The 24208-nt window shown below is 38.8% G+C and overlaps 2 protein-coding genes across 3 annotated transcripts in view; one reads left to right on the top strand and one right to left on the bottom strand.

The window, feature by feature from the left end:
• Positions 1-24208, top strand: part of ACYP2 (acylphosphatase 2) — a 162997-nt gene that overhangs the window by 98343 nt on the left and 40446 nt on the right. The window lies entirely within an intron of this gene.
• The window catches only part of TSPYL6 (TSPY like 6), a 31045-nt gene continuing 23359 nt past the window's right edge, over positions 16523-24208 (bottom strand). The window contains 4 exon segments of the mRNA XM_021701308.1: positions 16523-16551; positions 16554-16888; positions 16890-17084; positions 17086-17263. Of these exon segments, the coding sequence (XP_021556983.1) occupies positions 16523-16551; positions 16554-16888; positions 16890-17084; positions 17086-17263 (737 nt within the window).

The raw sequence follows: 24208 nt of genomic DNA, 5'->3' as shown, positions 1-24208 counted from the left end.
TCCTTCTTTGGTGAATCCCTGGATCAGTGATTTGCAACCTTTCAGTGTAATCCTTTCTCACCATTCTAGAAATTTGGTGATACAAAATTATGTATTCCCAGTTGGTCATTTTTCTTTTGACTTGCTTATGGATTTTTTTTATCATGTAGATTTTTAAAGTCTTTCCCCCCAGTTTTACTGAGAAATAATTGACCTACATCACTGTAAGTTGAAGGCATATAGTGTGATGGCTTGCATTATACACTGTGGGATAACTGCCACAGTAGGTTCAGCTAACTATCTTCTCATATAGATAGATATGATAAAAGGAAAAGAATGAGGAAAAGAATAAAGGGGGAAAATTTTTCTCCTTGTCATGAGAACTTTCAGGATTTACCCTCTTAACTTTCTTATACATCACAAAGCGGTGTTAGCTGTAGTCATCATGCTGTATATTACATCCCTGGTACTTTATCTTAAAACTGGAAATTTGTACCTTCCTACCAGTTTCCTCCAATCAACCTCCCTCTCCCGCCCCATCTCTAGTAACCACAAGTCTCATCTCTTTTTATATGGGTTTGGTTTTTTGTTTTTGTTTTTAGATTTCACATTAAAGTGAGAGCATACAGGTTTTGGCTTTCTCTTACCCACTTAGCATAAGGCCTTCAAGGTCCATCCATATTATCACAAATGGCAGGATGTCTTTGTGGGGTTTTTTTTTTATGGCTTAATAATGTTCCATTGTATGTATATAGCACAACTTCTTTATCCATTCATCCATCAGTGGTCACTTGGGTTCTTTCCATGTGGTAGCTATTGTAAGTAATACTGATAGGAATATGGGGGTGCAGATATATTTTCAAGTTAGTATTTTTGTTACCTGTGAATACATTCATCAAAGTGGAATTCCTGGATCATATGGTACTTGTATTTTAGAGCATCTTCCATACTCTTTTCCATCGTGACTGTACCAATCTACAATCCCACCAACAGTGCACAAGGATGGCCTTTGTTCCAGATCCACACCAGCATTTGTGTTATCCCTTGTCTTCTTGATGATGACCATTCTAACAGGCGTGAGGTGATACCTCATCATGGTTTTAATTTGCATTTCCCTAATGACTAGTGATGTTAAGCATCATTTCATGTACCTGTTTATCTTCTTTGGATTTGGAGAAATGTCTATTTAGGTCCTTTACTCATTTCTTAATTGGGTTATGTGTTTTTTACTATTGAGTCGTATGATTTCCTTATATGTTTTGGGTATTAACCCCTTTTCACATACACGGTTTGCAAATATTTTTTCTCATTCCATAGGATGTCTTTTCATTTTGTTGATGGTTTCTTCTGCTGTGTGGAAGCTTTTTAGTTTGATGTAGTTCCCCTTTTATTTTGTTGCTTGTGCTTTAGGTATTGTATCTAAAAAATCATCAAGACCTATGATAAGGAGCTTTGTCTCTCTTTTCTTCTATGAGTTTTATGGTTTCAGGTCTTACACTTAAGTCTTTAATCCATTTTGAGTTAATTTTTTGGTGTAAGATATGGGTCCAATTTCATTCTTTAATAGGTGAATATCCAATGATCCTAGCACCATTTATTGAAGAGACTGTCTTTTCTCCATTGAGTATTTTTGGCTCCTTTGTCAAATATTATTTGAGTGACTATGCTTGGGTTTCTTTCTGGGCTCTTGATTCTGTTCCATTTGGTCTATTTGTCTGTTTTTATACTGTTTTAGTGACTATAACTTTATAGTATAGCTTGAAATCAGGAGTGTGAGGCCTCCTGCTTTGTTTTTCTTTCTCAGAATTTCTTTGGCTATTTGGGGGATGGTCTTTTGTGGTTCCATACACATTTTAGTTTTTTTTTTTTTTTAACTTCTGTAAAAACTACCATTGGACTCATGATCGAGATTGCACTAAGTCTATAGATTGCTTTTGGTAGCATTGATATTTTAATGATATTCTTCCAACCCATGAACAGGGAATACCTTTCCATTTATTCATGTTTTATTTGATTTTTTTCATCAGTATCTTAGAGTTTTCAGCATTGAAATCCTTCACCTCCTTAGTTAAATTCATTCCTAAGTATTTATTGTTTTTGATGCTATTGTAAATGGATTTATTTTTTTTTCAGAAATTTTGTTGTTAGTATATAGAAATGCTAGTAGTTTTGTTTACTTTGTATCCTGCAACTTTACTGAATTCATTTATTAGATCTAACAGATATTTGGTTCAGTCTTTAGGATTTACTAAAATAAAATTGTGCTGTCTACAAATAGAGACATTTTTACTTCTTCTTTCCCAATTCTGATACCTTTTATTTCTTTTTCTTCTCTTCTTCCCCCCCCCCCCCCCCCACCCCGCGCCTGATGCTCTAGCTAGGACTTTTAGTACTCTGTTGAATAGGAGTAGTGAGAGTCCATACCTTTGTCTTGTTTCCGAACTTAGAGTAAAAGCTTTCATCCTTTTCACCATTGAATATGATGTTAGCTGAGGGATTGTCATATATGGCCTTTATTATGTTGAAATATGTTCCTTCTGTGCCTAATTGGTTAAGAGTTTTTGTCATGAATGGATGTTGACCATGTAGATTTTAAATTTTTTTTATGAACTACATTTATTTATCACTATTATCCTTTATGTATGTATCAATTTTTTCCTTAATGTCTCCAGATTTCAAATAAGAGAAAGTCTTCCCCATTCCAAGTTAATAAAGAAATTCCCTTTTGTGTTCTTCTAGTTTTTTTTATTTCATTTTTAAAAATTTAAATATTCTTTGAAATTCACCTGGTGTACATTATGAGGCATAAATCCAAATTAATTTTACTAAAAATGTCTCTCCAGTTTTTAGAGTTTTTTGAGTTGTCTTTTCCTCAATGATTTCAGATACCATGTTTATCCTACACCAAGTTCTGTATGCAGTAGGGCCTATTTCTAGATTTCCATTTGCATTCCATTGATTCATCTATTACTGTGTCAAGATTACACTTTTAATTATTGCAGCTTTACGTTAATTTATAGTAAGTATTAGGAATACATCCCCTCATTTTTTTTTTTTTTTTTTTTTTTTTTAGGTAACTTCTACCCCAAATGTAGGGCTTGAACTCACGACCCCAAGATCAGGAGTTCCATGCTCTACTGACTGAGCCAGCCAGGCACCCCCACATTTCTACTCTTTTTGGGGGGAATTTCCTTCAAATTGTTGTTATTGTTTTTTAATGTACTTTAGAATTTGTCTCTCTCTGACCCTTCCTCAATTTTTGGACTTGTTTATTTTAATTATAACAACTTTTAAAATTTTCTTAGGAAGAACTGATCACTTTGAGTTTGATACTTCCTATCTAAGAACTTGTTATGCCATTTCTTTTCTACACGTCTTTGTGTATTTGTAAATCTTAAATATTTCTAAAGTTATTTTTCTTAGATAGTTCATCCTTTACTTACATCCTTTCTTCCTTCATTTCCTCTTCTAATTTGCTGTGTTTGTTCACCTGAAATTTACTGATATCTCTCTAGTAATTCTATGTCATGTTACTTTATTAATTTTTCTTGTTTATAGTACTTTTTTAGTTGAATATCTCAGGTTTCCCACAATAACAAATGGTGATATTTTTATTTCCTTCTCTACATTTCTGTATCTCTACTTATTTTCTCTTATTAATTGTATTGTCTAACATCAAGTACTGTTAAGTAATAGGGGTGACAAGTGAATGTGAATGTCCTTCTTTGTTCCTTACTTGAGTGGGAATACCTCTACTGTTGCCCAGGAAGCACAGTGGTCACTTTGGGGCCAAGGTATATTTTATCAAGTTAAGAAGATACCCATTTATTTCTGCTTTATTAAATTCATTTAAAAAATTTTTATTGTTATGTTAATCACCATACATTACATCATTAGTTTTTGATGTAGTGTTCCATGATTCATTGTTTGCGTATAACACCCAGTGCTCCATGCAGAATGTGCCCTCTTTAATACCCATCACCAGGCTAACCCATCCTCCCCCCCCCCCTTCTAGAACCCTCAGTTTGTTTTTCAGAGTCCATCGTCTCTCATGGTTCCTCTCCCCCTCCGATTCCCCCCCTTCATTCTTCCCCTCCTGCTGTCTTCTTCTTTTTTTTAACATATGATGTATTATTTGTTTCAGAGGTACAGGTCTATGATTCAACAGTCTTACACAATTCACAGTGCTCACCATAGCACATACCCTCCCCAATGTCTATCACCCGGCCACCCCATCCCTCCCACCCCCCTCCACTCCAGCAACCATGTTTGTTTCCTGAGATTAAGAATTCCTCATATCAGTGAGGTCATATGATACATGTCTTTCTCTGATTGACTTATTTCGCTCAGCATAACACCCTCCAGTTCCATCCACATCGTTGCAAATGGCAAGATCTCATTCCTTTTGATGGCTGCATAATATTCCATTGTATATATATACCATATCTTCTTTATCCATTCATCTGTCGATGGACATCTTGGCTCTTTCCATAGTTTGGCTATTGTGGACATTGCTGCTATGAACATTGGGCTGCACGTACCCCTTCGGATCCCTACATTTGTATCTTTGGGGTAAATACCCAGTAGTGCAATCGCTGGGTCATAGGGTAGCTCTATTTTCACCTTTTTGAGGAACCTTCATACTGTTTTCCAGAGTGGCTGTACCAGCTTGCATTCCCACCAACAGTGTAGGAGGGTTCCCCTTTCTCTGCATCCCTGCCAACATCTGTCATTTCCTGACTTGTTAATTTTAGCCATTCTGACTGGTGTGAGGTGGTATCTCATTGAGGTTTTGATTTGGATTTCCCTGGTGCCGAGTGATGTTGAACACTTTTTCATGTGTCTGTTGGCCATTTGGATGTCTTCTTTGCAGAAATGTCTGTTCATGTCTTCTGCCCATTTCTTGATTGGATCATTTGTTCTTTGGGTGTTGAGTTTGATAAGTTCTTTATAGATTTTGGATACTAGCCCTTTATCTGCTATGTCATTTGCAAATATCTTCTCCCATTTTGTCAGTTGTCTTTTGGTTTTGTTGACTGTTTCCTTTGCTGTGCAAAAGCTTTTTATCTTGATGAAGTCCCAATAGTTCATTTTTGCCCTTGCTTCCCTTGCCTTTGGCGATATTTCTTGGAAGAAGTTGCTGCGGCTGAGGTCGAAGAGGTTGCTGCCTGTGTTCTCCTTTAGGATTTTGATGGATTCCTGTCTCACATTAAGGTCTTTCAACCATTTTGAGTCTATTTTTGTGTGTGGTATAATATTCAACCATATTTCTAAGTAGTAGTAAAGCCCCAGGGATGTGTATCTGCAGCCTCCCTAGCATGATAGGATCAAAGCTCTAAAAGGAAACTTAAAGACTTTCTAGTCCACCTCCCTCTCATCATGAGTAATAAATTCCAACCATAGGGAGATTACACTCCCCTTGCCAGAAGTCCCAAAATTAGATTGAAAAACAAGCTGGAACTAAAAATCACAGTCTCTTCGGTCTCACACCAGTGTTCTTTTGGGTATATACAACTAACATTGAAAATTTCTCTTATACTATTTTTCTCTTCCATTGTGCTTTGTCCTTGAGATTTTTCCATTTTACCCTTCTCTTTGCATCACATTTCTGAGACCTCACATGTGTTGCTTGGCTGTGTGTTCTTTCCCCAGCCTGCCATTGCTGGGGAGCCAAGTTTATCAAAGATTTCTAGACAGTGACATAATCCCTTCCCCACCCGAAAAGACCTCTGTTATTTGGTCTTCCTGGACAAAGTGCATTGTCTCCCAAATCCTGCTGTTTACTTAGGGACAGAAAGCTTGTTGGAGCCACCTGAATATCTAAAAATATGATACAGCTGTGATCATGCCTTTAGCAAAGTGACTTGAACCAACAGTAGATGTGCCGTAAATGCCATTATATCTTAAAGTCATTTGTGGGTGGTATTCAGATTTCAGAAGACATTAGGTCATAATATGGTTGATAATCGTTAAAGGAAAAACAAACGATAATGTATTATTAGTACTGTTCTTCTGATTTTACACTTATCCTTTGTTGGAATTTTCATTAATCATCAAAATTAGTAAATGTTTTATATACTAAAAAATTTTGTACACAAATGGGAAAAGTCTAAACCATTGGCAGATTACCTTGATTAATAATTTTCTACTATAAAACAAAAGATAAGATTTCTATCCATATACAGTTATGAGACTCTGGAGTCAGACTTGGGTTTGAATCCTGGCTTTACTACTACCTTGGTGAGTGACCAAACACAAGTATCTCAACTGAGCCCCATTTTCCTCATTTGCAAAATGGGAACAGGAATACCTTGTAGGGTTGTATGAAAATTAAGAGAATAATGCACATAAAATGCTTAGCACAGTGGTACCATGATGTAGGGACTTAATAAATGAGAGCTATTATTAGTATAGTCTATTGTTAAGGACTGTAATAAGGTCTGTTTTCTTTTTAACTTAGATGAATTTAGAGATTAAGGAGCAAATATCACAGTTTTGATACCATTTGGACCTGTAATTTCAAAACAGCTCATTTATCCACATACACTCCTTTCTTTCTTTCTTTCTTTTTTTTTTTTAATGGTGGTTTATTAAAGCACGGGGACAGGACTCATGGGCAGGAGCTGCTGCCCCTCAAATCAACTTATTCTAATAACAGAAACCTGCAAAATATATTGCCTTATTTTACCAAAATCATCATCATTGAAAATAATTACAAGTAGATCATATTACCATGAATCAAGCTTTGGATTTACATAAAGTTCATAAACATCTTCTAACCAAAGTCATTAGTACAGTGATTCAGTTCTATCCTCGTATTTTCTCTCATCCTCTCTGAGACTTGGAATTAAGGTATATGTAATGATTTGACTGAAGTCTCTGCTCTGGCTCTTCTTTCTTAGGACTTATTTGGGTAGCTATGCCAGTTAAAACTTACCTAAAACCTCAAGCCTAAAAATAAGTCATTAACTTTTTTATGAGGTTTTCATTAGCCAATTATTATTTATTGACCATCTGATAAGTAGGATAAAATACAAAGGACTAATATGATTCACTCTACACATTTAGAACTATAAATGACTTGGGCATCTTTTTTTTGACACATTCATTAATTTTGGAGTGTCTATTTTGTGCTAGACATAAAATATATATCCCTACAGATACAGAGATAAAAAGATAAATCTCTACTCTGAAGAAGCTTATAGTCTAGTATGGTGTCTACAAAGGAACTTGAAAGCCACTTCTTATAATAATATAAGCCTTCCCTGACACTCCTTAACTTCAGCTTGGGGAAACACCGTTCTCATGTGGTCCCATGGCATTCTGTGCTTGTTCTTATTTTAGCATTTCTCACACTGTATATTGTCTCCTGTGCTAGACTCTAGGCTACTTGAGGACGGCACAGTGTCTTATCCATTACAGAAGAAAAAGATAACTAAAACATGATCTTGGCCCTTAAATAACTTAAAATTGAGTAACGAAGACCTATATAACCAAGTAACATATATAAAGAACTACAGTATAAGTTTGTATGAAATAAGTGCCTACAAAGTGTATGCTGCAGGAGGTAGGGGGTTTGGGATGTTTTTTTTTTTTTTTTTAGAAGAGATGGCATTTGAATTGAATTTTGATAGGATTTCCATAGGTAAGGAGGGAGGGAAGAAAATCTAAGATGAGGGAAAGGCACAGAAGCAGGACAGTGCATGAGCCCTATGCGTGGGATCCAGCAAGATTATTGGGTGGGGGCTTCATTGTAACTGACCTTAAGTGCAGTAGCAAGGTGTTGGGACTATGTTCTGCAGGCAGTGGTGTGCTGACAAGGATTTCTGGGCAAAAAGGACTTGATCACTTTGTCAATAGGGTGAATGTTGGGAAAAGAAAGATTTAGGAGAGGCAGTCTAGAGATTTCCAGTAATGTAGCAAGAGATGTTGTAGTGAAACCCAGATCAGAGGGAATAGAGCAATTTTGAAAACATTGTACAAATGGACATATCAGACCCTGATCTAGAGTAAGGGTTGAAGATTGCAGTTTCACAGTCCTTTTTTCAAAGGTGATGACAGAAGCTATGACAGTGGCTAAGGTTACCCAGGAAAAGTACAGAGAATGCAAGCCAGGCAAAGGCATAGAACTTTCTGGAAAATTTATTTTTAAGGGGTAGGTAAATCTACAGATTTAGAAGATGAATAGAACTATCTTTGGAATTAAGGGATTTGCCTACAATTTAGGGCAGAGTCCCCTAGAACCAAGGTGCCCTATTAGTTTAATGCTCTGGACCCTTGTTTAATGTGAGATTCAAAAATCCCAGCTATCACCTTTCTCATCCCTATCCATCATGGTAAGACAGACTAAACTTGAATTTTGGACACCTTTACATGAATCAAAGTGTCCTATATGCCCTATGCTTCTAGTTACTAGTAGCAAAGAGAAAATTTTGCCATTGGAAAACACAGGGCAAGCCATCCAAATGGATGCCATTTAAAATTATAATGTGTGATATGAATTGATAGTAGGCATTGTGAAAAGCCTAATTTCTACCTTATGCTTCAAAGGCAATAAGTTAATCTTGTTTATTATTAAAAGTTTTTGTATCCCTTATGTAAAAAAGAAATCTGCTACATTTTCAACACTGAACTATTTTTATTATCCACAATACCTTGTTATATACAGAAATGGAAAAATTTTGCTCAAATAAGCCAAACCAAATTTTTTCTTTACATTTTTAACAGAAGATTTTGTTATTAATGACAGTCTTCTATGGAATGTGCCAAAGGTGTGGCTTAAAACTGTTTTTAACTCTTAATTATCAATTGAAATACTTATACCTCAAAGAGGGAGCCCTGAAAAGAAAGGCTATGAAACTTTGATAAAGACCATCCTAATGAGCAAGTACATAATGGGGCCCATCTTGAGAATAGCATCATCTATTGCTGAACAATAGAACTAAATTATACACAGGTTTTATTTATTTGGCTGGCAGAGCTGAACTTTGAAATGAACTATCACCTCATAAAAAAAAAAAAGAGGACCCAAATAAACAAAAACAAAGGCAAAAAAAAGGAGGAGAAATAACACCAGAAATACAAACAACTGTAAGAGAATGTTATGAAAAATTATATGCCAACAAATTGGACAACTTAGAAGATATGGATAAATTCCTAGAAACATATAATCTTCCAAATACTAAATCAGGAAGAAATAGAAAATTCGAACAAACTGATTACCAGCAATGAAATTGAATCGGTCATCAAAAAGCTCCCAACCAATGAAAGTCCAGGATCCAACGGCTTCACAGGCAAATTCTACCAAACATTTAAAGAAGAGTTAATATCTATTCTTCTCAAACTATTCCAAAAAGTACAAGAGGAAGGAAAACTTCCAAATTCATTCTATGAGACCAGTATCACCCTGATATCAAAACCAGATAAAGACACCTCAAAAAAAGAGAACTACAGGCCAATATCTCTGATAAATATGGATGCAAAAATCCTCAACAAAATACTAGCAAACCAAATCCAACAATACATTCAAAAAATCATTCACCATGATCAAGTGGGACTTATTCCCAGGATGCAAGTGTGGTTCAATATTCTCAAATCAATCAATGTGATTTATCTTATCAATAAGAGAAAGGATAGGGGCGCCTGGGTGGCTCAGTCATTAAGCGTCTGCCTTCAGCTCAGGTCATTGTCGCAGGGTCCTGGGATCGAGCCCCACAAAGGGCTCCCTGCCTCTCCCTCTCCCACTCCCCCACTTGTGTTCCTGCTCTTGCTAACTCTCTCTGTCAAGTAAATAGATAAAATCTTTAAAAAAAAGAGAAAGGATAAAAATCATATCATTTCAATAGATGCAGAAAGAGCATTTGACAAAGTACAACATCCATTCATGATAAAATCTCTCAACAAAGTAGCTCTAGAGGGAACATACCTTAACATATTAAAGGCTTTATATGCAAAACCCACAGTGAACATCATGCTCAATGGGAAAAACCTGAGAGCTTTTCCCCTAAGGTCAGGAATAAGACAAGGATGTCTACTCTTACTGCTTTTATTCAACATAGTACTAGAAGTCCTAGCTACAGCAATCAGACAAGAAAAAGAAAGGCATCCAAATTGGTCAGGAACAAGTAAAATTTTCACTGTTTGTAGATGACATGATACTATATATAGAAAACCCTAAAGACCCTACCAAAAAACTACTAGAACTGACAAATTCAGTAAAACTGTGGGATACAAAATCAATGTACAGAAATCTGTTGCATTCCTATACACTAATAATGAAGCAGCAGAAAGTGAAATTAAGAAAACAATGTCACCTAAAATTACACCAAAACCAGTAAAATATCTAGGGATAAATTTAACCAAAGAGATGAAAGACCTGTACTCTGAAAACTATAAAATGCTGATGAAAGAAATTGAAGATGGCACAAAGAAATGGAAAGACATTCCATACTTATGGATTGGAAGAATGAATAGTGTTACAATGTCTATACTATCCAAAGAAATACACAGATTTAATGCAATCCCTCCCAAAATACCAACATTTTTCATAGAACTAGAACAAAGAATCCTAAAATTTGTATGGAATCACAGAAGACCCTGAATAGCCAAAGCAATCTTGAAAAAGAAAAACATAACTGGAGGTATCACAATTCCAGATTTCAACTTACATTACAAAGTGGTAATAATTAAAACAGTATGGTACTGACATAAAAGTAGCCACATAGATCAATGGAACAGAATAAAAAACCCAGAAATAAACCCATAATTATATGGTCAATTAATCTTTGACAAAAGAGGAAAGAGAAAGTAAACAATTAGAAAAAGACAGTCTCTTCAACAAATGGTGTTGGGAAAATTGGACATATACATGCAAAATAATGAAACTAGACCACTTTTTTACACCATACACAAAAATAAACTCAAAACGGATTAAAGAACTAAATGTGAGACTTATTTTTATTTATTTATTTATTTTTTTAAAGATTTTATTTATTTATTTGAGACAGAGAGAATGAGAGACAGCATGAGAGGGAGGAGGGTCAGAGGGAGAAGCAGACTTCCCGCCGAGCAGGGAGCCCGATGCGGGACTCGATCCCGGGACTCCAGGATCATGACCTGAGCTGAAGGCAGTCGCTTAACCAACTGAGCCACCCAGGCGCCCCTAAATGTGAGACTTAAAGCCATAAAAATCCTTGAAGAAAACATAGGCAGTAATATCTCTGACATCGACTATAGCAACATCTTTCTAGGTATATCCCCTAAGGCAAGGGAAATAAAAGGAAAAATAAACTATTGAGACAACATTAAAATAAAAAGCTGCTGCAGAGTGAAGGAAACAATCAATAAAATTAAAAGGCAACTTATGGAATGGGAGAAGATATTGGCAAATGACATATCTGATAAAGGATTAATATCTAAAATATATAAAGAAATTATAAAACTCAACACACAAAAAATGAATAATCCAATTAAAAATGGGCAGAAGACATGATCAGACATTTCCCCAAAGAAGGCATCCAGATAGCCAACATACACATGAAAAGATGCTGAACATCACCCATCATCAGGGAAATACAAATCAAAACTACAATGTGATATCACCTCACACCTGTCAGAATGACTTAAAACAAAAAAACAAAAAAACAAGGATTGATGAGGATGTGGAGAAAAAGGAATCCTCTTGCACAGTTGGTGGGAATGCAAACTAGTGTGGCCACTGTGGAAAAGAGTATGGAGGTTACTTAAAAGATTAAAACAGAACTACTCTATGATCCAGTAATTGGACTGCTGGGTATTTACCCCCAAAATCCAAAAAACACTAATTCAAAGGGATACATGCACCTGTATGTTTATTGCAGCATTATTTACAATAGACAAATTATGGAAATGGCCCAAGTGTCCCTCAACTGATGAATGGATAAAGAAGATGGTGGTATGTATATACAATGGAATATTATTCAGCCATAAAAAAGAATGAATCTTGCCATTTGCAGTGACATGGATGGAGTTACAGAGTATAATGCTAAGCAAAATAAGTCAGAGAAAGACAAATGCCATATGATGATTTCACTCATATGTGGAATTTAAGAAACAAAACAAACAGGCAAAGGAAAAAAAAGACAAACCAAGAAACAGACTCTTACCTATAGGGAACAAACTGATGGTTCACCAGAGGGGAGGTGGATGAAATATGTGATAAGGATTAAAGAGTGCACTTACCACGATGGAAAAAGAAATGAACTATCACAAGCCATGATTAATGAACTGTTTATAAGTGAAAAACTCTGATAAAAGTCAGTTGACAAAACAAACAGGTTCAGTAAACATACTAAAAGTTGATGGCCCATACCTAGATAATTGAGTACTTTTATCCTTAGAAAATGGATTTTAGCCATTTGAATGTGACACAGAAAATGAACCCATTAGAATTCTCAGATATGGAAGCATTGCCTACCCAAAAAGATCTGAAACATACTTTTGAATTGGCCAGTCATTTTCTGGTGTAGAGGTTCCAGAAAAATGATCAGGTTTTGTTTTGTTGTTTTTAATTTTTTCTATTGTTTTATTTTCCTTAGTTTACTTTGGATTTCTATTTTTTTGCTTTTCTCAGGTGTATTTCATTAAAGGATAATATACATATAACAATGTGTTTCACAGGTATACAACTCAGTGAAGTTTCACAAATTGAATACACCCAGGTATCCAGCGCCCAGATTAAGACATAGGACATCTCCAGTCCTTTAGAATCCACCATCATAGTCCCTTCCAGTCAATAGGTACCCACCCTCCAAAACTGTTGGAAGATAATTATCATGGGTCTCTGATGTTTCTGCACTTTTGGAAGCAGAAACACTAACTGCCTTGGTTCAGAGTATCTTTTCAAGGATATCCGTGAATAGCCTTGGAAGACGGAAATGGTGTTTCCCTCCAGGGCAAAGGGCAGGTTTGCTTACAGCCTTGAAAAAGTAGAGATTGTGTCTCCTATGGGGCAAAGTACAGGTTTCCTTGCTGTTCAGTATAATAAAGATAATGTCTGCCTTCAAAGCAAAGGGCAGACATGCTTAATTCCCATTATAAAGGATTCACTTTCCTTCAGGCCAGGGTTCCTCTCCTCTAATGCAGCCCACTGTGTGTGCAGGTGTCACGTGGCTTTCGTCATGCTGCAGATTAAGAGTTTTCAAAGGGCTCAAGAGATGGGTAGAAATACTGACACTGGCTGTTGAGCTGTAAGGTCCTTTGTCTCTGACTCAGCATCTGCTAACTAGGCAGGATAACATGCTAAGTTTGTAAGTAGGGGGTCAGATACCAGAATCTTCACTGTTCTTGGTAGTGATGACTGTTTGGACTTCTACCACCATAGATCAAGTTCACCTGTTCTTAAACTTCATATAGAAATGGAATTATATAGCACATACTCTTGAGTCTGGCTTCTTCTATCCAACATCATGTTTGTGAGATTCATTCATATTGCTACATGTAGGCATAGTTCTTTATTTCTCACAGTATTCCATGGTGTGAATATTTAAAGCTTGTTTATTTTTTCAACCAGTGGTGAATATTGGGGCAGTTCCCAGTGTTAGCTAGTAGAATTGTGCTGTTAAAAACATTTCTATGCCTGTCTTTGTGAATACATATATGCATTTCTGTTGGGAATATTCCCAGAGCTGGATCAGAGGGTGTGCATAGAGCCTGCCAAACAGTTGTCTAAAGTATTCGTATCAGGCTACTCTTCTACCATTCTGGTTTCTCTGTGTACTTTCCACCCTTTTTATTTTCCATCTTTTTAGTTTAACTGTTTTTTCAGGCTGACATGCTTTGATTTTGCCATAATGTGTAAAAATAAAGATAAATATGCCAATGGTACCCTTCCAATTTTACAGAGCAATCTCACAAGTCATTTTGCTATTTAGAAAAAGAGATACATCAATGACTAAGCTGTTACCAGGGTAAATTGTCAAGACAATCAGAGCCACAAATTTTTTGTTAGGGAATTTTTCCATGAAGACAACAATTTCTGAAGTCTTCAGCTTCTGACAAGACCAAGTTATTCAAATTGCATTTCTAAAGATAATTTTAACGGAAACAAGGTGAAACTGTTAAGAATATTCACAGAACTCGGGGCGCCTGGGTGGCTCAGTCGTTAAACGTCTGCCTTCGGCTCAGGTCATGATCCCAGGGTCCTGGGATCGAGCCCCACATCGGGCTCCCTGTACCGCGGGGAGCCTGCTTCTCCCTCTCCCACTCCCCCTGCTTGTGTTCCCTTTCTCGCTGTATCTCGCTGTCAGATAAATAAAATCTTTAAAAAAAAAAAAAAAAAAAAGAATATTCACAGAACTCTCCATGGTATACAGGAAAGAGATGGATATTCTTCCAAATGTTCCCAATTGAAAATAAAATCTATACTGCCAAATCTTCCCAGTAAGCAGAAGCAGAGAAAGTAATAGATTTTACTAAATACTAGTGAAATTAAGGGCACAGAAGTATTGTATTAATCTTCCACATTGTTAAACAAGATCACATGAAGACAAGAGAGAAAACAGTCAACATGGCACTGTTTTTCTTTAGAGAACCCTTTGCAAGGCAACAGAGTTAACGCTTCAGCAACCTGCAGTTCTCCCAGGCCAGTCCTGAGAACAGTATTCCTCCTCCCATCACCACTCCCAGAGCAAGTTGTCCTTGCAGGCTCACAGTTGACCCGGTCTTAATTCTAGGCCCTGCATTTCAGGCTCAGTCCTGCATCTGGCCTTTCATTCAGTTTTCCCTGCTTAGGGCACCAACCACAATCTCTTTGGTTCCTTTCATCCATTCTGAACTGGAAACACTTTTCCTTCCCTGTGGACTGGTCTTCCTTTGAGCCCTGTAGTCATTGCTAAGGGAGGGAGGGGTTGGAAGAGCACAGAGGGGCAATAAGAGCTCCGGAAGTTTCCTTGAAAGGACACCCGCTCTGCCTCTGGAGATGACAAGGCTCTTTAGTTTAATCTCTAGATTAAACTAAAGAGCCTGCTTCTGCAGATGAGTCTGGGCTACCTTTTTTTTTTTTTTTTTAAAGATTTTATTTATTTATTCATGAGAGAGAGAGAGAGAGAGAGAGAGGCAGAGGGAGAAGCAGACTCCCAAGGAGCAGAGAGCCCGATGCGGGACTCGAACCCAGGACCCTGGGATCATGACCTGAGCCGAAGGCAGACGCTTAACCATCTGAGCCACCCAGGCGCCCTGAGGGGGCGCTACTACTTTTAAAAAGAGGTAGAAGAGATATGAAAGAGGGATGAGAAACAGAAGGAGAGGAGGAGGAGAAAGAGAAAGAGTACACCACCCTGGCACCTCTGACACTTGATCATGTTGAGGACGAAGAAAGGAGGCCAATCAGAGTCCCTACATTTTGTATGAATTCACTGGGCGAGGCTAAGAAAACTTTCTCACCAAAGACATTACTGTTATCCTTGCTGTGTGAATTGGCTCTAACTTGTCCACTCAACCACAGCCAGATAGTCAGTAGTGCCTGAGTGATGGTTGTGGTGGTGTGGAATTAAGGTCTTTGAGGGGAGAAATAGGAATGCCTTTTCTGGGCTGGCGGGGAACCTAGGTCTACCAACACTTCTGAAGATCAGGGTTGATCAAAAACAAAGTGGAGCTGACAGTGGTCTGGAAATTGTACATCCATCAGGCAGCAGCCCAAGGGGGGTGTATAGCCAGGAGCAGGCAGCACTCAGTGACTGGAAGGGCAGGAAGATCAATGGAGTTGGATACATCACATAGGACCAAGTGGTACACTGCTGTTCACCCTGGGCTTGATTAATGCCCAGCAGTTGTCCACAGTGATGAGCAGTGTGTGTCAAACAGGCTTTTGAGGACACATGATATCATGAGCACTGGGTGTTATTAAGACTGATGAATCACTGACCTCTATCTCTGAAACTAATAATACATTATATGTTGATTAATTGAATTTAAATTTAAAAATACATTAAAATTAAAAAACAAAACAAAACAACAGGCTCCTGAACAAAGCTAGAAATCCAGGTGGTGGTAACCAGACTAGAGGTCCTGGGAACAAACAGGGTGCAAGCATTATAGATAAAGACAGTGCAGGGGCACCTGGGTGGCTCAGTTGGTTAAGCGACTGCCTTCGGCTCAGGTCATGATCCTGGAGTCCCGGGATCGAGTCCCGCATCGGGCTCCCTGCTCGGCAGGGAGTCTGCTTCTTCCTCTGATTCTCCCCCCTCTCATGTTCTCTCTCTCGGTCTCATTCTCTCTCTCAAATAAATAAATAAAATCTTAAAAAAAAAAAAAAAGACAGTGCAATGTATAGCATCATTTGTTTGACTTAGAAGACTGTGAACCATGCCACAGAGCATGTAATGTTAATGCAGAACAGCCATGAAGGTCTCAATCCTGCAGTTGAGAGAGTGAGTTTTCAAAGGAAGCAGGGTGCAGAAAGATCAGTACACAAAGAGTAATAGGCATACCCAGTGCTGTTGCCAAGGCACAGGTCCAGCAGGAAGTGGTAGGGGATCTTGTATGGGAGTACTTCCAAGGGCAGAGGTTAACCAGATTGGAACCCAAAGGGATCCCCATTGGCTTCCTTATCTGGCAGAGTCTAACTCTATGGGCCCCTTCACACAATAGGCAGTATTCAAGTGGATTTGGTCAGAGGTCCTCTTTGATAATCTCAGCAATTGTGTCAGGCTCTGGAAGGTTGTGGTCTGAAAACCAATTGAAGAAGCTGCAGGTGACGTCTTGATTCCTATGAATGGAAGACTAGAGTTCATGGCCTGGGTGCCCTATGATTGGAGTGGCAAGAGACTCCACTTGGTCGGATGATCTGACATATTCCTCGACAATCAGCTTGTTTCTGCACTGTGGGTTTCTTTGAAAGAACTAGAACTTGAAGCCCACCCTAGGGTGTCTCCAAATTGGCTATGTACCTTAACATGTCTGCTTCTTGGCCTCTAATCAGGGTGGACAGCTATCGATGGTTCCAAAAGGCACTGACCCAGAAGCTGGGGATATTCTGAACAATGCAGTTCCTCTGCTCTAGGAAGTGTTGACATACCTGACCACACTTGTGCTGTAAATGTAGTACGGCTCTGTCAGCCTGAGCATTCAGTCTCCACTTCTAGTTGGATGGCCTCCAGGGAGCTCGCGTGGGCATCCACGTTCAGGGACCAGGGACCTGCCTTGACCTTCACCTCATTTACCACCATATTTTCCTTCACCATTTCCATTTCTTTACCTCCTGGCTTCTGCTCCACCACTTCAGCCCCCTCCTCCTCATCTACTGCTCCTGGGAAGATGGTACACCCTCAGTCTTTATTTCCTTGGCCTTTGCCCGTCATCACTTCAGACCCCAGCCTCCCTGAGCCCTGGATTTCTAGGCCCTTGTTCCCAACAGGGCCATGTGGCTCTTCACACTGAAAGCCATTTTTTCAGGCTGCTAGCAATTGCCCAGAGGCTGCTTCCAGGCTCTCCATGGGTCAGTCTCATGACCGTCTGTGTCCATAACCTCTGTCATCCTTCTTATTTGCTTGTCGGTGTGTGGTGGTATCACATGGTGGTTTTAAGTTGCATTTACCTAATGTGTAACAAAGTGAAAACCTTTTCATGTGTTTTGGGGCCATTTTGATATCCTCTTTATGAAGTGTCTGAGTCTTCTCTCCATTTTTCTATTGAGTATTCCGTATTTTTCTTATTGATTTATAGGAATCCTTTACAAGTGCTAGATGCAAATCTGTTTTCAGAAAGGTGTCTTGCAAATATCGTCTCCCTTTCTGAGTTGCTTTTCTCTATATTAAGGATGTCTTTGGATGAACAAAAGTTGTAAATTGTAATGTATTCCAATTTATCATTTTCCCCTTTAGATTAGGGCTCTTTGTGCTGTTTAAGAAATCTTCCCTCTCTAAGATCTTTCACTTTTATAACTACAATCGATCTGAAATTGGCTTTTGCAAATGGTATGAGAGGAGTCAAGATTTGTTTTTTCCATATGACTATTGAATTGACCAGACACTGTCTATTGAAAAGACCATCACTTCCCCATGCATTAAATGTTTCCATTAAAAGTGGCACGTGGCATATATCATTGGCCAGAGCCAGTGAGATGGCCTTGCCTAGCTTCAAAAGGTCAGGTAAGTGTTACTGTCCCCTGAGCCTGGACGAAGGAAACTAGAAGTACTGGTGAGCACTATATCACTCATCGAAGAGTATAACTTGAGTAATGTGTAAAAGACCAGAAGAGTTAGGCCAAAGAAAGTAGAGAAAAGGTAATGAGGAATGTAAGAAGAGAAAAATGAATGACAGTAGAGTATCAACCAAAGATTAACAGTAAAAGGAGAATGAGTTAACAGTACTTGGAATGAAATATATAATCATAAGTTAGATCTTTAGTAGTGATCTAAAGAAATATGAGAGAGCATGTTGGACAACTTTTATGCTAGTGCATTTTCAAACCAGGATGAAATATATTCATGGCATGTATAACTTATTCACACTGAAATGCAGTACAAAACCTAAATAGACATAGAAACAATAAATAAATTGAATCAAAAGTTTGAAAAGAATCTTACCACAAAAACAGCATGAGGCTGAAATGGTCTTGAGACAAATACTACCATACCTTTAAGGAATACTTAACCTACTAAACATTAAATATTTATTGTGTATCTGTGGTATACCTGGCACTCTTCTAGGCCCTTAGGATATACTGGTAAATAGAACAAAGATTTCTTCCCTCTTGGAGTTTGTAACAGAGGAGAAAAACAATGAATAACAAGTAAACAGTAAATCAGAAAAGTGATGAATGCTAAGGAAAAGGAACAGTAAGAGTTGAATAAGGGGATTGAGGGTTCTGGGGTTGGGAGTGGGGAGTAGTAGTTTTAAATAGGGTGGTCAGAGGAAGCCTCATTGAAAAGGTAAGATTTTGGCAAAGATTCAAAGATGAGAGAGTTAGCTAGTGGATAATCTAGAGAACAGCATTCTAGGAAAAGAGAAGAGCCAAGTGGAGGCCCTGAGACGGGAGCATGCCTAGGGTGTTCGAGAAATAACAAGGAGATCAGTGTGATTGGAGCAGACTGAATGAGAGAGGCCAGATCAAGTAGGGCCTAATATGATACTATAAGATGTTTGGTTTCTGCTCTTAGTGAAATGGAAAGCCATTTCAGGATTTTGAACAGAGAACTCAGAATCCGACTTAGGTTTTGCATGGATCGCTGTGGCTCTTGCATGAGGAATAGATTGGATGGGGGCAGTAGTAGATGTAGGGAGATCTTTTAGAAGGCTATCAAAGTAATCCAGGTGAAAGAAATTTCCCAGATCAAGCAAGGGAGGTGGATGGTAGATGCCCTATAATGGTATAGGGAAATGAATTGGATAGGGGAAATAAGAAAAAGAAAGAAGTCAAGGATGACTCCATGGATTTTGACCTCAGTAGCTGGTAAGATGGAATTGCCAGAAGCAGAGAGGGGAAGGTCGTGGTGGAGCAAATCTCCACAGAAGAATCAGAAGTTTGCTTTTGGATGAGTTAAATTTAAAATCACTGTTGAACAACAGAGTTGAGATAGTAGGCATTAGGAATTTGGAGCTCACAAGAGGTCTGGGACAGAGCTACATATTTGGGAATGATCAGCATACATGATATTTAAAGCCATAGAGCTGGATGAAATCACCAAGAATGTGAGTATTGATAGTCTAAGCCCTGGGGCCTCCAAAATTACACAGTCCAGGAGAAGACGACTAAGGAGAGATCAGTGAGGTAGGAGGGAATATGAGAGTGTGCAGTGTGCTGGCAGCCAGCGGTATAAAGGAAAGTGTTCAACTGTGTGACATGGTGCTGACAGGTCAAGTAAAATGAAGTCTGAGAATTGACCATTGAATTTTACAACAAAAAGAGTCACTGGTGACTCAGTAAGAGCACTTTCAGTGGAATAGTGGTGGTTAGAATGGGTTTTAAAAGGAATTAGAGGAAAGAAATTGGAGACAGTGAATATTGACAATCCTTTTGAGGAATCTGCTCCAAAAGGAAATAGAGAAATGGGGTCATCACTTGACAAGAACAGTTTTGGAAGAGTGGGAGGGTGACAGCTTAGCTATAATGGGTTTAAGAGGAAATGGAAAGGGAGAGCGTGAAAGCAGCAAGAATACATGACTCTTGGGGAGTTTTGCTTCAGAGAAGTGGGATGATGGCTGGTGGAGAAAGTGGGTCAAAGAAAATGTTTTTAAAATGGGACAAAAAGAAGTATGTGTACATGCTGATGTCAGTGATTTAGTAGGGAGCAAAAATTAATGATGTGGGGGAGAGGAAGGAGAATCAGTGGATAGATGTCCTTGAATAGATAAGAGCAGATAGAATCTGGTACCTAAGTGGAGGAGGAGGCTGTCTATAGGAGCATGACAAGTTCACCCATGGGAACCAGCAGGAAGGCAAAGGATGAGGGTGTGTATGCTGGGCAGTGGGTAGAAGTGGTGGGATCTATGAAATTCTCTTCTGGTTGTTTCAGTGTTGCCAGTCAAGTTTGGAAAGCAAGATTATCAATTGAGTGCAGATGAGGCAAGAGGCAGTGGGACTCTGAGGAGAGAGCATCAAGGTCATGAATTTAAAGTGAGGCCCATCAGCCTGCTTGTGAATTTTTCTTCAGCCACATTCAGTGTACAGGCGCAGCATGAGTAAGCAGAGTTAGATTTAGAGCTGAAGCAAGAAGGGCAAGAGAATGATGACAAAAATTGATCTTAGAATTTAAGCCTGGAGGAGTGGAGGACATACAGGGATGAGGGGCAGTGAAACGGTGGCCTGATCAATACACTGGAAGACCCAGGGAACTGAAGATCACTGGGGCCAAGTACCAGAGTGAGCTAGAAGGATGCCGTAGTGTTCTGGGAGGGGACTGAGAGGGATTGGTCAGAATCCTCATCCTTCCAAGTGGGGCTTGGACGAGGCCGACTGAGGGTCACGCCATTCCAGGGGAGGAGGTCAATGAACCAGGAGGCCAGCGTGGGAAGGATCGCTGATGTGTATATTAAAATCACAGAACGGTAAGATTAGAGAGCAGTGAGAAGGAGCCAGGAGCTAAAATCATTAAGAAATGAGGGGAATGAAGTTGGAGTGGCATGAATGCAGGACATTAGGTGATCTAAACTGATGACGGATTTAAAGCTGGGTCTGTATTCCAGCACCAAAGTTGATTATATAGCAATGCCACCTTTGGCTGAAATCAGTGGGAAAGCAGACACCTTTAGAATTGCAATGTCACAGACCCTGTATTTTACTATTTTTCTTTTTCTCAAAGTGCCTAGAGGAAGGTTACACATACATTAGCTGATCAAAAATAAGGAATGTTTATGTTATTTTTTTTTAATTGGAAAGTGAGCAGTGATCATACTGAGTTTAGTTTGAAATGTAATTTTCTCTTGGGGTCTCTCATTCTGCTTGTGTCCTAGAGGTGACGGACTAGAAACTACTGAAAAGAACAAAATAGGATTTTAAGTTGGGACTTGAAACATTCGGCTATATACCTACATACATATATATATATACACACACACATATATATAATTTTTTTTAGGAAGGGGAATAAAGAGAGATAATACAAAATATCTGAACCATCTAGTCAACCAGAGACAGAGGTGTGACAAGAGAGGAAGAGGGAACGGGGAGGGATAGAAAGAGAAAAAGAGAAGGAAGAAAAGAAGAAAAATGAGGAAAGAAGGAAGGATGGCTTTTCAGGAGAAGTACAGTGTGACCACAGTTCTGCACACTGTAGAATTGTGAGTGTTTGACTTCCCTGGGAAACAGGGAAAGCATGCTCTTTTAACGGATAAACTTAAGATGAATGAAGAGAGCTTGTGAATTGTATAATCTTTTTTCCCTTGAACTCTTCAAATCTCAATGAGCAGTTGGTCCTTGTTTTGAAAAGGATCTCTCACTCTTGACTGAATTCTTCAAACAAGTGTGTTTGTCCACTGATCTGGCAGAGCTATGGTTCCTTGGGCTAGGCCATCCAGCATAGAACGCTGAGGGCCTCAGTACCGTGTTACTTGCTTAAGACTGGAAAGAATGTTGGGTAGAGGAGGGGGGAGCTGCACACTTTGTTCATTTCCTCAGTTTCCCATAGAAAGCACATGAAACTGTGTTTGCAGAGGGAATGGTGAGAAAGAGGCTTTGCGTGATTAACCAAGTAGCTTTACAGGGAGCAGTTATCTCTCTGTGGCCTCTTAGAAAAAGTATATAAATAGAGAGAAGTGGAGTGAAAATATTTTAGTTACCAGAGTGTGGGTAATGATTTACTCTGGGAAAGTCAATAATTGTGATTTAATGATTTTCTAGTAATGCAGCACTCAGAGAGAGCAAATACTCATGACAGTGCCTGATGGATCTGGGAGAGGCTGAAGGTCTGTGTCGGGGGCTGGCCTGGCAGACCGGCCCCAGGGTGGCAGAGCCAGATGGCAGGGGTGACAGAGGTCAGCCCAGGGGTCTACAGAGCCATTAGAAAGATGGAAAAATACAGTATAAAACATGACATAGAAAATGTTTGTAATATGTAAATGTTAAATGTAATCATTCTAGCCTGATTGAGATAAAAGTAATGATTAAAAATGATACTATAGCAAATCAAAATTTATTTATGAAAATTTGAAATACTGTGGGATCTTTTAAAAAAAAATAACGTGACTTTAAAAAACAAAGTGCATCAATGGTGCCATCATTGCAAGAGCATATTTTTTGAGCCAATACTGCCAACTGCTTTAAAGACTCTTTTAGACCCTATACTAGTTACAGAATGGTGGACAGAATGTTGTTCTAATGCCTGGTGTTTTCTTCTCAGCTGTCATTTTTAAATAATCTCTTAACATCTTTTTTTCTCTAGAAACAGCAATATTTTTGTTTTGGTGCATTATGTCCTCACTGAACCCTCTGAGCTAGGTACTATCATTAGCCCCATTTTACAGATATGAAACTGAGGTGCAGAAATAATAAGTAATTTGCTCACAGACACATAGTAAATGGCAAAGTCAAGATAGGAATCCAGGCAGTCAGAACCCCCAGCTCTTTCTCTTAAACACTGCGGCACACTCTGAGCCTTTCTCTGCCTCACTTCTCTTCTGGTGGTTGTGACGATTAAATAAGATATGGAGCTCAGGCAGGGGAGGCATTGGTTCTGTCGTTATCTGTTTCCGTATTGTTTGATTTGTTGTAACAAACACGAATTATTCATGTATTTTTGTAATCAAGAAAAAAAAAATGAGGCCGCCTGGGTGGCTCAGTGGGGTTGAGCGTCTGACTTGGTTTCGGCTCAGGTCATGATCTCAGGGTTGTGAGATTGAGCCCCCTATTGGCTCCTTGCTGGGCGTGTAGCCTGCTTGAGATTCTCTCTCTACTTCTCCTCCTGTCCCTCCCCACCTCTCTCTCCCTCTTAAATAAATAAATAAATAAATAAATAAATAAATAAATAAATTCTAAGGCCTATAAGACTCCCTGGCATAGAGAGGCACCTGATAAAGTTGTTGTTATTACATCTGAAAGCAAAGTTCTAGAGTTTCCACTTGACCTAGGAGGGATTTATGAGCTCTGGAAGCTTGGTTGTGAAGGGAAGAAATAAGATAGGGCAATAGGCAGAGAAGAATTCGGGTTAGAGGTTTCTATTTTCCAATGAGAAGGGCTTGTATTTGCTAAAGTGAGGGGTGGGAAAAGGGGGAGGGAGAGCAAATCGGTTAAGTGAGTATGAGAACCAATGGAGTTAAGTCCCAAGGAATAGGGGGAGAGGGATAGTCCTAGAACCTTGGATAAAATAACTTACCTTGAAAAAGGTTAACATGACTTACCCGTTAGTAGATAAGGCCCATTTTTTTGAGCTCATCGAGGTAATAAAAATAACAAGATCATTTTGGAAAATGAGAAGGGGATGAAAAGAACTCTATGGTTTTATTTATCTGCCTGGTTCTGGGCAATGTGAGAATAGGTTTTCTGAAGAGGAGCCAACAGTTTATTTTTCCATTTGTGGGTTACGATGGTAAAATGATTGTCGGCAAAAGAACATCTTTTCAAGTGTCTTCCCTTGGTGTAGGTCGGGGGGCAAGAAGAGGAGGTATTTCTGCAGCTGGGAGCAAAGTTCAGAACTGTCTTCCTGGAATGGGCTCTCATTTCAGAGTCTAAAATAGATTTGAAATACTGTGCTATTTGGGAATTGGAGCCTATTCCTTCTAAGCACATCTGTTGGTAGCTGTTGAAATTCAAATAAAT

The sequence above is a fragment of the Neomonachus schauinslandi genome, chromosome 10, assembly GCF_002201575.2.
Source record: "Neomonachus schauinslandi chromosome 10, ASM220157v2, whole genome shotgun sequence".
NCBI classification, from domain to species: Eukaryota; Metazoa; Chordata; class Mammalia; order Carnivora; family Phocidae; genus Neomonachus; species Neomonachus schauinslandi.
The sequence above is the reverse complement of the archived record's forward strand: the minus strand, read 5'-3'. Positions and strand labels throughout refer to the sequence as shown.